This window comes from Globicephala melas, chromosome 1 (genome assembly GCF_963455315.2).
Source record: "Globicephala melas chromosome 1, mGloMel1.2, whole genome shotgun sequence".
Classification (NCBI taxonomy): domain Eukaryota; kingdom Metazoa; phylum Chordata; class Mammalia; order Artiodactyla; family Delphinidae; genus Globicephala; species Globicephala melas.
The window spans coordinates 102202858-102218386 of record NC_083314.1 but is presented as its reverse complement, the minus strand read 5'-3'; the positions used below and the strand labels follow the sequence as shown (position 1 = coordinate 102218386).

The following is a 15529-nucleotide window of genomic DNA, read 5'->3' as shown; positions in this document are numbered from 1 at the left end:
AAATAAGAGTAACGTGAGATACTAAAAAGAGTTAGATTTGATCATAATCAAGTAGGCAGGGGATAAGGAGGTAATTATTGATTGTTATAAACATGACACAATTATATTCACCAATGGATGAGGTCAGCAGACAGATGGGTGATACACACACACACACACACACACACACACACACACACACACACACCCTCATGGTACAACGTGACAAATATCAAATACCAAATGTGAACGAGAGTGTTTCAAAGGAGAATTAGCTTATTGCAAGATGAGATAATCAGGTGAAATGTGACATATGATCAGCTTTCAGACAAGTGAAGGCATCTCAAGATGAGGAAAATGATAAGGAAGGAGGAACAGAAGGGGGAGGAGGGGAAAAAAAAGTGTACATGCTGTGTTCAGGGGACGGGCAATGGAGCAGAGGGGGTGTCAGCAGGCTTCAACAGGAACACTAACCACCCCAGATACCAGGCAAATTCCTCCTCATTTCAGAGCTCTAAATGCCGTCCATATGTGATGGCACCCACATTTTTATCCTCAAACCTAAATTCCAGACCTTTATATTCACTTGGACGTCTAATAGGTATCTCAAATTTTTTATACCCCAAACTAAACTTTGGTTCCTCCACCCTAACATACGTCCTCAGACAACTCCTTCCTATGAGCTGCTCAACCCTATACTCGTACTCTATTCTCTTACCAGCATCACACCAAGTCCAGGTGCAGGCAATAAGGAGGTACACTGTTTTCAGACGATTTAAAAAGTTATGAAACTGACAAAAATAAGCCTTTTTGTATTATCACCATGAGCAGGTAACTCTCAACAAGTCAGTGATATTCTAAACACTGTCTCCCCCCAAAAAACTCTTTGGTGGATCTAAATTCTAAATAATGGCTACAGTTGCTACAGAGTTTTAGTAATAAATGATTTTAAAATAAATATCCACATGTGTCAGGTCTATAGTCTTCCGCTCTACCAGCTGAGCTATGGAAGGTGAAGCAATTATACTCCAATAAAGATGTTAAAAAGATGTGTAACCTTTAAATAATCCCAATTTTATTACCCATTCATTAATAAACTGAGTTCTACAGAACAGTTAATATGGAGAACTCCAGTTAAACAGCAACCACTGGCACATGCTGATACACCTACAAGCATATTCCTCATTCCAATGGCCATAGGCAGCATGTGTCTCCACCCCTGCAAGACTACGTATTCCAATGTTTAAACAGTTGATCTGAGACTGATAAAATGATAACACATGAAGCAATATGAATCTACTTCAATTCTATCATTTTGTGTGACCAGAAGTTTTTAACTTGGGTTTAAACTTTAAAATAGTGAAACTGTGAACTATACCTTTAATATTGAAATTATTTTGTTTTAATTGCTAATATTTTGTGTTATGGGAGTGAATAAAAATAATTACAATCACCAATTATTACATAATTCTCTTTGAAGATTATTTTATTGTACAGACTAGAGGATAACCATATTTTAAAAATTATCTATTCCATATATCAAATGCTCTAGGGACAGCACTAAACTGCCATTTTTGAAACCCCCTCATGCATTTATAAACACCTGACATACTCTATATTTGGTTTATTGTTGCTTTATTGTCTACCCCCCCACTACCAGAATACGATCCCCATGAGAACAGGCACTTTGCTTTATTTACCTTTGTATCTCTAGGGCCCGAGACAATGACCAGCACATAGTAGGAGATCAATAAATATAAAAGGAAGGAAGGAAGGAAGGGAGGAAGGAGGGAAGAAGGGACAGAGGGAGATTACCCTCAAGACTGCGTATTGAGAAAGGGGATACAAGGACAGAAGATGGAATTTAATTGGAATGGTTACTTCCCAAGTTTGTTGTACTTATAAAAACAAACTTTCATTCTTCTATATGTGCTCTTTTAACAATCTAAAGTTTTGAAAGAAATCTTCCTTGTGGCCACAAATCCTTTAGTACAATCAGTGGAATGCCCAGATAACCTAAAAAAATAATCGCTCTTATATGTTCATGTTTCTTTCATCTAAATGGAATTAACCAGTAACAACCTCCTTCCATTCTTTTTAAAGCACGATGCTCATACTCCGATAGAACTTTGCTTTAGTTTATTACGCTAAGGTACCACACTTTAAATTTGTGTTACATAACACATGTTCTCAAAATATTTTCTATGACCAAATCTATTTCACCTAAACCTCATTTCCTTATTGTGAATCCATAGGTTGTCTTTTTGTTTTGTTGATGATTTCCTTTGCTGTGCAAAAGCTTTTAAGTTTGATTAGGTCCCATTTGCTTATTTTTGTTTTTATTTCTTTTTCCTTGGGAGACTGATCTAAGAAAACATTGCTAAGATTTATGTCAGAGAATGTTTTGCCTCTGTTCTCTTGTAGGACTTTTATGGTGTCATGTCTTATATTTAGGTCTTTAAACCATTTTGAGTTTATTTTTCTATATGGCGTGAGTGTTTTAAGTTCATTGATTTACATGTAAGCTGTCCAGGTTGCCCAACATCAGTCGTTGAAGAGATTGCCTTTTCTTCATTGTATATTCTAAAGAGTTCCATTTATTTTAAATAAAGCAAACTCCATCCAATTTCTAAGCTTAATATGAATTTCTGAAAATCAGATACAAAGTGAATATTTTCCATTTCAGTGTATGAATCTTCATGGGAATAAATGATTATGTGACTGAATCCTGGTTTAATAATGATGCTGATTAATAGTAAATAATAATATGGTATCTATGAGATAAACACTGCATAAATGTACATTAAAATGGAACATTTTTAGTAGACTCTAACATAATTATAATCAAATGCAAAACTTAAAGAGATCGGAGAATGAAAATACGTGATCAGGACAGCACGTCTGTGTACACAACAAAATGAATCATCCAATATTCTGTGGAGTTTGGTTTCTCCATCTCTAATTTGCATAATTTTCACATATATATATCGCCATTAAAGGAAAGATTCACAGGAGTGAAATAAGCTTTCTTTTTTTTTTTAAAGATTTTTTTTGATGTGGACCATTTTTTTAAAGTCTTTATTGAATTTGTTATAATAGTGCTTCTGTTTTATTTTTTGGTTTTTCTGGCCGTGAGGCATGTGTGATCTTAGCTCCCTGACCAGGGATTGAACCCGCACCCCCTGCATTTGAAGGTGAAGTCTTAACTGCTGGACAGCCAGGGAAGTCCTGAAATAAGCTTTCATATGATTGGTTCCTCTATTCATAAAATATTTTGCTGAGATTTCTCTTAAATTCACAGAACTAGACAGAGAAATTTTAAAATAAATATTGCTTAAAGCCAACTGCAAATTTAAAGTGAATAATGAAATCAAAATTTGAGCATTTGGAAAAAGAACACTTAAAATACCATCTGTGAGCCTGAAGTTCCTATACGATTACGAACCAACAATGTTCATAATCATTTTACCCCATCAATTTTGACACTGTGAACATGAAATAAATGTAGGCATTACCTTAAACCACCAACGTATTCTTGTTTTTCAAATATAGTGATGTCAGAGTAGCCTAATCGAGCCAAGAAGGAAGCACAACTTATACTTGCAGGCCCAGCACCCAAAAGAGCAATCTTTGCAGAATAGGCTTCAGGCATTTTTTCTGGGGGAGGCAGAAAATGACTCCTGATTTGTGGGATATTCATTGCTTTGAACACCTACGGAGAAATCAATTGGCATGGTTAACATTTTTAAGCTAACTTTTACATCCTCAAACATAGTTTTAATGTTTCCAATCCATTTGTGCTTTTAATAGAAATAAGCAGTACATTTTAAGTATTAGCATACTTAGAAGTTATACTGGGTCAAGCTGATGGCAATCTACGCTTGACTAACTCTTTCTCAATCTTTGAAATTCCTGTCTAAGGTCCTCTAGGAAGCATTCCTGACTCACTTTCCCTACTCCAGCCCTGGTCCAAGTTAAATGCTCCTCCTCTAAGCTCCTGTATCATATTGTGTATGCTATTTTAATGAAACCATTTACCACGTGTGCCACGTTTCCATGTTAGCGGAACATTAGTTCTTGAGTCATAGAATATGTCATATATAAAAACACACACATACAACTTATTAACTATTTGTTTTAAATATTTTTAGAAACATGTTACCATTGTATAACCAGCAGTGAGTGCTCACCTGGCACATAGACATTCAGTAGATAATTTATGACATCTGCTTCTGGTTATGATAGATTAGCTTTTGAAGAATAACATTTCAAAAATACGTTGGAAGCACTGGAGAGCCTCTGAAGTAAGCCTGACTAGAGGAGCCAAGATCTCAGAAAAAAGGGAACAGCAGAGAAGTGAGGTGACAGTTTAGGAGTTACTTTTACCCTGAGGGAATTCGCCACTTCTTAGCAGAGTGAGGAATCTTGTAGATAGATGACCACGGCTCAGAAGAGACTGAAAGAGAGATTTTTAGCTAATTTTCTAGGACTAGAGAGACACAGTGTTTATAAACAAAATAAATCTCTGTAAAGCAGAAGGGAGCTTTCTGCACTCTGAGAGGCCAGAAGAAACAACTGGAGTACAGGAGTAGCTGAAGAAGAAAAAGTCCTAGTAAACACCTTAGCATACAGCTGAAACTTCTGGAGGGCTGTACTCTGCAAGTGGGGCAAACCAGAGGAAGACATGTAACCCAGCCTGATTTAGATGAAGGTGATAAGGTCTCACTCCTGTCTACCTCCCAAATGATAGGGTGAACCTTCTGTGGAGGATAATAAGTCAACTGCAACATCTACAAATTTTCATATACGAGGCCTGGCTTTTGATCAAAAAAGCCCAGGCCTCTCATTAACTAAGAACTAAGAACTGCCAATAACTCAGAAAACATAAAGATATGCATACATAATCCAGTAAGTGTAGTTATCAAAGGTAGACTTTAGAATAACTATAATGAACATGTTCAAAAAATACATAAGAATGTGAACTTCACCAGGAAACTTGAATTTGTTTAAAAAAAAAAAGAAATTTTAGAAAAGAAAAAAATTCAAAATTAAAATTGAAAACTAAATAACTGTACTTAACAGTAATTTGAACAGGTGAGCAAAAATGGACTCATAAACTGAAGATGAGTCAGTTTTGTTCTGTTATTTGTAAATTATTATTGCACTGGATTTTCCCCCTTAGTTTTATAGTAGGGTGCATCAACCTTGGTAGTTTCTGATGAACTGAATATTTGAATGAAATTTTGTAAACTTCATCACAAACGCAACATGTTTAGAGGTCTGGCTTTAAAATTATGCTCTTGGGGTTGAGTCATGACCTCCATCATTCTCACGGTGTACAGTATTGAATAAGTGTTTTAACATCTCCATGCTTCAGTCTCCTCAAACTGTAAAGTGGGGTTAATAATATCTATCTCATAGGGCTAATATGAGGATTAAATGAGTTAATACATGTAAACCTAATCTGAGGGTTTCTCTGAATGCCAGGGCACAGTAGAATTGTACCACATAGTAGGCATCCAGCAAGATTTTGATTAATTTCAAAATTCCTGAACTCCAGTGATAGTTACTCATTTCAACAAATGAGTAACACACGCAGTTCTTCCTCAGTGATACAAAAGGATGGTTATTTATAGGTTATTTGTAAGTGAATAATCTTGAGGAACATTTTAAATAGATTTCCTTGTATAATCGCCCTGTGATTTCTGACTTTTCACTCATCTGAGAAGTGCATTTCTTTCATCACTCCATATTGACTTTACTAGCATTTTCCCCATAATTTTCATATTATTTTGAGGCAAGGGAGAAATTATCCTGATTTTAAAAATGCAAAGACTGAGACACAGAGAGGGGCCATCTAATATTCCCCCAAGCTTCCTCACATTCTGGAGACAGAAACAGTATAATTGTCTAATAATTATGCAATGCTCTCTAAATGGAAAAGGACATAACATGGTAAATGCAAAGATATTTACTGATTCTAATTGGAGAGTATCCTTTTACTCATTTAAATATTTCTTACTTTCTAAAATGGTACTTAATGGAAATAAACACAGATATTTGGTAGCTATATTTCTTCCTCAATTACTCTACTTGTTCTTATAAACCAAGCAATAGCAACTATAAATTATAGGGGAATCATGACAAAGTTTTCTTGGATATTTCAGAATATCTCCACTAGTTGAAGGATATATTGTAAAAGGTTAGTTGTATTCAACATATCCCATAAGAGTTTTATATTTTTGCAAGTATTTAACTTGATTTTATTATAGAAAAAAACATAATTTCTGGTCATTTCTAAAGAGATACTATTTCATCAGTTTAGGTCTAAGAGAAACCTTAAAAAAAATACATTGGTTTTCATTTTGCTGGTTTCAGTTTCTTTGAGTTAATTAATTAGCAATATGACAGTCTGGTTACCTTTTGAATGCTTAAATGGAAAGAGATTGTTATTTGTGCATCCAAAAGTAAGTTACCTCAAATTACATGCCTTCTAGGAGATGCTTCTATGTAATTTTCTTTGTAACTTGCTTCCTTTTGTGAAAGAAGTCAAAGGAAGTACTGAGTACATACTATTCACCGCACTCATCCTTAGAAAAGAAATATTCTTGGGCTGTCTGACAGTTTCTTCATCACAATTAAACAAGGGACACCAAAAGTGGGAACTGTGTTTCAAACACATGAGAAATAAGGAAAATTTCATGCTATGGCAAATTTTTAGTTATCAAAATTATTAATGCATTAGTGATTCTTAAAAAATGTTGTTTCATTATGTTCTTATTATTAAAATAGACATTATTGTGAGACATCGCTGGCATGGTAAAAATACTGTGTAATTTGAAATCAGAATATTCTGTTCCATTAAATTTCCACCTTAATTTGGTAAATATCTTTATGTGCCCTCTATACTAGTATGAATAAGACAAACACAGACCTTCCAGTAAGTAGTTCCCTGGGTAACAGAGTACTCATATGTCTTAAATATAGAAAAATTATTACAATGCAATCTGTCCATGTGTAGGGTTCATTTTTATACATGGTGCTGTTGGAGCTGGTGAGAAAGAAATGTTATCCCAGAAGGGAAGAAAGATAACGCCTTAGCCAAATCTTAAAAAAATGACACATGTTATTGTGGAGAGGATTTCACCTCTCTAAATGTCAGCTCTAAAATTAAGAGAGTAATAATTACTTCAACAATTTATTGTGAAGATTGAATAAATCAATGATGATAACCTCCCGGGATTAATGCTTTCTCTTTATAAGGCACTCACGTAGGTGCTTAACATTTATATCTCCAGCCCTAAAAATCTTTAAAGTTAGGTATCATTGCTCATTTTATAGACAGCAGAACTGATTCCTAACTTATTATTCTACATTATAGTTCATAGTTTTATTATGATTAAACTATATGTTCTATTTGTGATTTAAGGCTACAACTGAATTGAATAGTTAAGTTGACAAAATACAATTAGAAAACATAGGTGTGTGTACTTTGGTTATGAGCAACTTTACTGATCCAAAATCATATGTAGGTTCAAACTAAATCAGTGCAAACACTCATTTGCCTTCAGAATTTGCTCATGCTGTTCTCTGTGCCTTGAATTCTCACCCACTCCCAACTTTACCATACTTGGTGAACATCTTTCAGGATTCGGTTTAAATTTCACTTTCTCAACTCAGCTTCCCCTCCCTGCTAGACTATCTGTTAGGGTTCCTAGCTACTGGCTCCCACAGTATTGTCTGACTGCCCCCTCTCCGCACTTCATTGTAATTTGCTTGCTTTATTGTCTTTCTCACTAGGCAATAAGCTCCCTGAGGGCTAGTATCATTCCTATCTTGTTCATCACTGTATCCTTAGCACCCAGACACTGCCTACTACCTAGTTAGTCACTCAAATATGTGCTCATTGCTGGAGTTGGAAAATAAAGCTGTCGGGGGTCAGGCAATCCACGCTACAGCTTGCTAGGGACAAAAAGAGAGCAGGGAGGCAACAGAGAGTGATGGAGACATGGTAGACTGGAGAGATCACTCCCCCATCCTATCAGCTTCAACTGATTTTTAATATGATTTTTCTAGAAACAGCAGTAATGGTTAACTACTTATAAGCAGGTCAATAAAATAATAAAAGAACAGTAATTAGAAGGCAGCCATAATTGAAATGTACTGGTTGTTATGTGATATGCCAGATAATCATTTACTAAACTATTTTCAAAGAGCCAGGTTTTCTTTGTAGATCACCATTATTTTTGCTCTCATGTTCTATTTCATTATTTTTCTATTATTTTCAGTTTCTTTCTTCTCCTTTTTCCACATCTACCACCAACACATCCCTCCTCCACCTGTTTCCTCTCTCTCTAGCTTCTTGAAATGAAACCTGCTTACTTATATATAATCTTTATCTCTTCTGTTATATACACTTAACACAATAAATTTTCATGTAAAAATGGCTTCAGCTACGTTTTACAGGTTGTCAATGGAAATTGTGTCATTCAGGTCTAAATATTTTATAATTTCTATTGTGATAACCTCTTTAACCCATGAGCTATTTACAAATGTGTGTTTTAAATTTGTTGCTATTACCTTCATTTTGACAATATTTTTATTTTTGATTTCTAATTTAGTTGTGTTGCAGAAAAGTGCAGTCTGTATGTATTTATTTGGAAACAATATATACATATATGTCCACACTCATATATATCTATATGCACTCACTCTATATTAGTTGGGTACAGGAACCTTTCTGGATTTATCAAATCAATCTAATAAACTTTATTCAAAAAATCTTACAAATTTTGAGTAAGGCCATATTGTAATGTATATGTAAGTTTATGAATTTTATACTTTTAAGACATTTATTCTTCTTTTCATTAATTGTTTTTCTCTTTATTTTTACTAGTACACTTTCCCTAAAATTCCACTTTTGTTACATATGAATATGACTACACTAACTTTTTTATGGTTACTATCTTGCAAGGTATTGCTTTTTTCAACCACCTTATTTTCAAGTTATCTGATAAGGTCTTTCTCTTTTAAACATCATATAGCTGTTTGGAGTACTTATTTTTAATCCATAATAAAGTCACTTATGTTTTAATAAGTAAACTTAATAAATATGTTATTATGATTAATTATATATTTGTATGTATTTCTACTATCTGTTCTGTGTTTCCTGTTTACCATATTTTGTATTTGCTTCTCTCTCTCATTTTTTATTTTTCCTTTCCTGTCTCTCACTGGATTAAGTTTTCTACCCACCCACCCCTCTTTGATTCTATGATTTCTTAGAAGTTACAGGTGGTATTTCTATACTTTTTGTGATTACCTTTTAATTTTTAACATAGATATTTCAATGTTTTTAAAACATTGAAGAGAGATATCAAGTATCTCTCTCCTCCCAACACAAAAGGCCCTTACCACCCTTAACTGTGCTCTACCACACCCACCTCAAACACCTTCCTTGTCAATTTTATATAAAATTTTATCTCTATCTTTTTTAACACCCCAAAATGAGTTGTTATCATTACCTTACAGTCAATAATTTTATTTACCACCATATTTTTCTGGTTTATTTGCTCACCATCATTTCGTACATCTCTCTTTCATTCCAAGTTTGTCTCAGTCATGCTGAAGAATAACTTTTAGCAGTTCTTATAACAAGGTGAGTAATAAGTCACCGTAGATTTTAAATGCTTAAAATACCTTTACTCATGCTTGGATTGTTAAGGGAGAAATACAGTTCTTTATCTTAGTTCTTTATAAAAAGTGTTCTTGGCTTCTAACATCTATGGATGCTGATGAAAAGTCTGGGGTCAGTCTAAATGTTGTTTGGTTTTAAAGTAATCTGTTTTCTCTTTTTCTGGAAGCTGCTTCTTTTGAGATCTTTGGTATTTCACAATATTATAATCGTGTGTCTAATAGAGGGGCTTACATCTTTTCTTTCTTTTGGAAAATTCTCTACCATAACTGCCTTAAGGCTGCTCTTCACCAATCTCTTTCTATTCCATTTCTAAATTTAACTTTTTACTGGTATTTTTACTACAGTGAATATTTCCAATCAACTATTTTTCATACCAAATTCATTGGTTTTTTTTCATAATTTTACCTTATTTTTATGGATATTATTTTCTATTTGTTTTAAAGGTCTGATTATGGTAGTATTTGGTTTCATTAGGACAAAATCATCTATAGGTTGAGTCTTTTGATTATCACTGGCAGCATTAGCTTTTTCAATGTGGCTTTGGACTTTTTGTTCCAGACTTATTCTGAGACAAAGTTTTCTGTCTTTGCACTTACCCTCTTGCTTCTTATGTACAGTACACGATGGCCTCCACCCAGCATCACTCCTCTCCCTCTACCCCACTGCAGAAACAGGTCTCTAACTGGAAGCCCAGGGCTCCAGTCCCCAGGTGATATTTAGAGATAACACAGAAGCAAGTTACTGGGCCACTAGGCACATGCCCAAAACACTGGGGCACAGCTCTCATTGCTTATCTTTGTAGCTTCATATAAGCCCTAGCCCTGCATCTATTTTTTTTAAAACTTTCTACCAGGGTTAGGTAAATCCAGTCCTCTATGATGCATAATGTTTTTGGTACTTATTATCCCACACCAGTCAAACTCCCCAGCAGCCCCTGATTGATTGTTTGCTTATGCAGAGCCTAGGAGACAGTGGCCCAAGTCCCCTGTTTACTGTTGAATATTTCTATACCATTTCTGGCCCCAAAAGGTATTTATCTTCCTTGTTAGTTCAGCTATTAACTTTTCTTGTGTGCTTATTATATTTCATTTATAGTTACGCTTTGGAGCAAACGGGTATTTAAATTTTAACTCCCAGCATAACGGCTCTTACAAGTGATTCATGCTGATACACTATTACTGCTTTGTGCTACTTTATACTACTACTCATCAAATATATCTGCAAAAAAAATACATATTTTTAAGTTGCTAAGATTCAAACGAATGAAAGTCCATCCTTCTACACTGTAAGGTGCCCACAAGAGTATATATATTTGAACTTATAAACAAAAATTCAAAAAACATTAACAGTAAATCTTAATAACCATGTGATTTCGGTAAATTTCAATGTTATTGCCCCAAATCTCTGAATGTATTTTTATGTGTTAAAACTCCAGATACTAATATATAGTTATAAGACAAACTAAAATGTTATGATGAAAATCATCTAACTATCTATCCATCCTGCAGGTTTAATTATTCATCATTGTGCCAGCACTGAGTATTTTTTTTTAATTTTTACTGGAGTATAGTTGCTTTACAATGTTGTGTTAGTTTCTACTGTACAGCAAAGTGAATCAGCTATATGTATACATATATCCCCTCTTTTTTGGATTTCCTTCCCATTTAGCTCACCACAGAGCACTGCGTAGAGTTCCTGTGCTATACAGTAGGTTCTCATTAGTTATCTACTTTATACATAGTATCAAGAGTGTATATATGTCAATTCCAATCTCCAAATTCATCTCACTCCCCAAATTCATCTCACTCCCCAACCCCACACTGAGTATGTTTAATAAATCTCTAAAGATTTTTGGAAAAGAATGTCAAATATTTACCAATATCTTTATCAAGACATTATTCCTTTCTATTAATCATTGCATTAAGACCAAAAGGAGAGACACAAATGAAGCCTGTACAGGCATTACTTGTGTTTGCATCCCCAAGAGCAGCCCTCTTGATTTCATTTATACAAACCATTGATTTTATTACTCTTTAATGCATATCTTTCATGTACTTCTTATTTCTCTCAGAAATACTTTTTTTTCTTTTCTATGAACAGTATTCACAAACTATTGATAACACTTTTTTCAAATAGGAGTGGTATGGAGAAATTTTATTCAAAGATGATACAAGTTTGGGACAATAAGGCAAGTGTGAAATGTCATCAAATCTAACAACTATTCGCTAATCCATATTCTATTTATAGATGAACTGCAAAAGGCATTAGCCATAAATATTGGTTATCATCCATTATCATGGTAATATATCTTAGATTATACACATGAACTAGCAGATCTTATTGACCAGTTTGCCAAACTGTATCATAAATGTGTTAGACTCATTCTTAAATGTACTTATAGACCAGTTATCACAAAATCAGGCTTAGGTTTTCCTAATTAATATAAAACTTTAGGTAAAAGCTTAAACTTCAGGGCTCTCAATTGCACGGGTCCCTTCCAAGGCCCTGCATTTAAATTTGCAGCAGTACTTTTGTGTAATTCTTCAAAGAAGGAACCCAAAGTTTATCATCTCAGGCCCCATGAAACCTGACTACTGGCTGTATAATAATCCTTCAATGGCAAGAAGAAAAGAAAAAACAAAAGCTTCCTGGTAACATATATAAATAAAGAAAACAACTAAGCCATATGTGTTGGTCTTACACAACCTATTTTAATATAGTTGCTTCATATCTACCAGAAAATGAGGTACAGTGACCTCATTTTGTGACTTGTAAGGTACAGTGACTGAGGTATTTGTGGCTGAGTCAACAAGGTGTAACTCTGTGAGCCTGCAGCCAGAAAACCCAAGTTTACATTGACTTTGTATCAATGACTTATAACATTAGGCGGGACAAGTGACAGTTTGTGAAATAATGGGAATTAGATGCTTTGTACTCTGGATCTGCCCTTTATTACATGTGAATTTGTGTAAGTCTCTTGTTACTCATACAAAAAAATGAGGGTGATAACATTTACCTAGAGGGTTATTTTCAGTATCAGTCAAGTTCTAAGTAAAGTACCTAACATTGTCCAGGGCTAAAGGAGTTTGTTTAACAAACTATGATTTTCTAATCATTTTGATCCTTGGTTTCCTCATGCCCCAAATGGGAAAAACATTGGCTAGTTTACATGTCTTAATGGTTGTTTTTCAACATTTTAAAGTGAGATATTATAAAAAAGCATTGAAGTGCTATGCAAGTATGGAGTATTATGATGCTACGTTTTCCCCCTACCTGATCCTATCCTTTGTACTAAGGTCTAATCATCTCCAAAACCAAATATCAAAAATTAATGAAGATTAGAGAGGGGAGACAGCAGATGCAAGAAGAACTACAATCCTGCAGCCTGTGGAACAAAAACCACATTCACAGAAAGACAGAAAAGATGAAAAGGCAGAGGGCTAAGTACCAGATGAAGGAACAAGATAAAACCCCAGAAAAACAACTAAATGAAGTGGACATAGGCAACCTTCCAGAAAAAGAATTCAGAATAATGATAGTGAAGATGATACAGGACCTCAGAAAAAGAATGGAGGCAAAGATCAAGAAGATGCAAGAAACATTTCACAAAGACCTAGAAGAATTAAAGAACAAACAAACAGAGATGAACAATACAATAACTGAAATGAAAACTACACTAGAAGGAATCAATAGCAGAATAACTGAGGCAGAAGAACAGATAAGTGACCTGGAAGACAGAATGGTGGAATTCACTGCTGTGGAACAGAATAAAGAAAAAAGAATGAAAAGAAATGAAGACAGCCTAAGAGAACTCTGGGACAACATTAAATGCAACAACATTCACATTATAGGGGTCCCAGAAGGAGAAGAGAGAGAGAAAAGACCAGAGAAAATATTTGAAGAGATTATAGTTGAAAACTTCCCTAACATGGGAAAGAAAATAGCCACCCAAGTCCAGGAAGTGCAGAGAGTCCCATACAGGATAAACCCAAGGAGAAACACGCCGAGAAACATAGTAATCAAATTGGCAAAAATTAAAGACAAAGAAAAATTATTGAAAGCAGCAAGGGAAAAATGACAAATAACATATAAGGGAACTCCCATAAGGTTAACAGCTGATTTCTCAGCAGAAACTCTACAAGCCAGAAGGGAGTGGCATAATATACTTAAAGTGATGAAAGGGAAGAACCTACAACCAAGATTACTCTACCCAGCAAGGATCTCATTCAGATTCAATGGCGAAATCAAAAGCTTTACAGACAAGCAAAAGCTAAGAGAATTCAGCACCACCAAACCAGCTCTACAACAAATACTAAAGGAACTTCTCTAAGTGGGAAACACAAGAGAAGAAAAGAACTTACAAAAACAAACCCAAAACAATTAAGAAAATGGTCATAGGAACATACATAACGATAATTACCTTAAACGTGAATGGATTAAATGCTCCAACCAAAAGGCACAGGCTTGCTGAATGGATACAAAAACAAGACCCATATATGTGCTGTCTACAAGAGACCCACTTCAAAACTAGGGACACATAACAGACTGAAAGTGAGGGAATGGAAAAAGATATTCCATGCAAATGGAAATCAAAAGAAAGCTGGAGTAGAATACTCATATCAGATAAAATTACTTTAAAATAAAGAATGTTACAAGAGACAAGGAAGGACACTACATAATGATCAAGGGATCAATCCAAGAAGAAGATATAACAATTATAAATATATATGCACCCAACATACGAGCACCTCAATACATAAGGCAACTGCTAACAGATATAAAAGAGAAAATTGACAGTAACACAATAATAGTGGGGGACTTTAACACCTCACATACACCAATGGACAGATCATCTAAAATGAAAATAAATGAGGAAACAGAAGCTTTAAATGACATGATAGACCAGGTAGATTTAGTTGATATTTATAGGACGTTCCACCCAAAAACAGCAGATTACACTTTCTTCTCAAGTGTGCACAGAATAGTCTCCAGGATAGATCATATCTTGGGTCACAAATCAAGCCTCAGTAAATTTAAAAAAATTGAAATCATATCAAGCATCTTTTCTGACCACAATGCTATGAGATTAGAAATCAATTACAGGGGAAGAAACGTAAAAAACACAAACACATGGAAGCTAAACGTTACTAAATAACCAAGAGATCACTGAAGAAATCAAAGAGGAAATCAAAAAATACCTAGAGACAAATGACAATGAAAACATGACGATCCAAAACCTATGGGATGCAGCAAAAGCAGTTCTAAGAGGGAAGTTTATAGCTATACAAGCCTACCTCAAGAAACAAGAAAAATCTCAAATAAACCATTTAACAAAAAATAATAATAATAATGAAGGTTGAATTATTAGTCCAAGGATGCTAATGTAAATGCATATGCCTTATCAAGTTTGTTATGAAATTTCATTGTTGGTTTGTATTATTTCCTGAGAAACTACAATGTTTCTCAGGACATGTAGTATGTAGAAGCAGCCTACAACAACACTTAATTCTAATCAATGTTCAATCAATGTTTGTTTGATTAACTGAATCCTTACCTAGTGAGAGCTTAATACACTGGGTGTTTATACAAGCCAGTTTTCCTGGTATAGTCCTGGTTTGTTTCTGTTGCCCTGAATTAATTATTAATAGTGTTCTCATTCACTTTCCAAAGTATCTCGGTCATTTGTTTTATTAACTGATTTATAAAGCAATCGACATAACACACAGAGTATATCCAATCTCATATTTCAATTTATGTACTTTTTCTTAATAATTGATTTTAATATGAGGACTGCACCTAAATTTTTTATTTGTTCTCTACTTATCTATTTGATAGATGGGATGCATCAAAAAA

General features: G+C 34.4%; 1 protein-coding gene across 1 annotated transcript in view; it reads right to left on the bottom strand.

Moving 5' to 3' along the window:
• Positions 1–15529, bottom strand: part of DPYD (dihydropyrimidine dehydrogenase) — an 849503-nt gene that overhangs the window by 581154 nt on the left and 252820 nt on the right. Inside the window, exon 8 of the mRNA XM_030868763.3 lies at positions 3495–3691. Coding sequence (XP_030724623.1) covers positions 3495–3691 — 197 coding nt within the window. The remainder of the gene's footprint in view (positions 1–3494; positions 3692–15529) is intronic.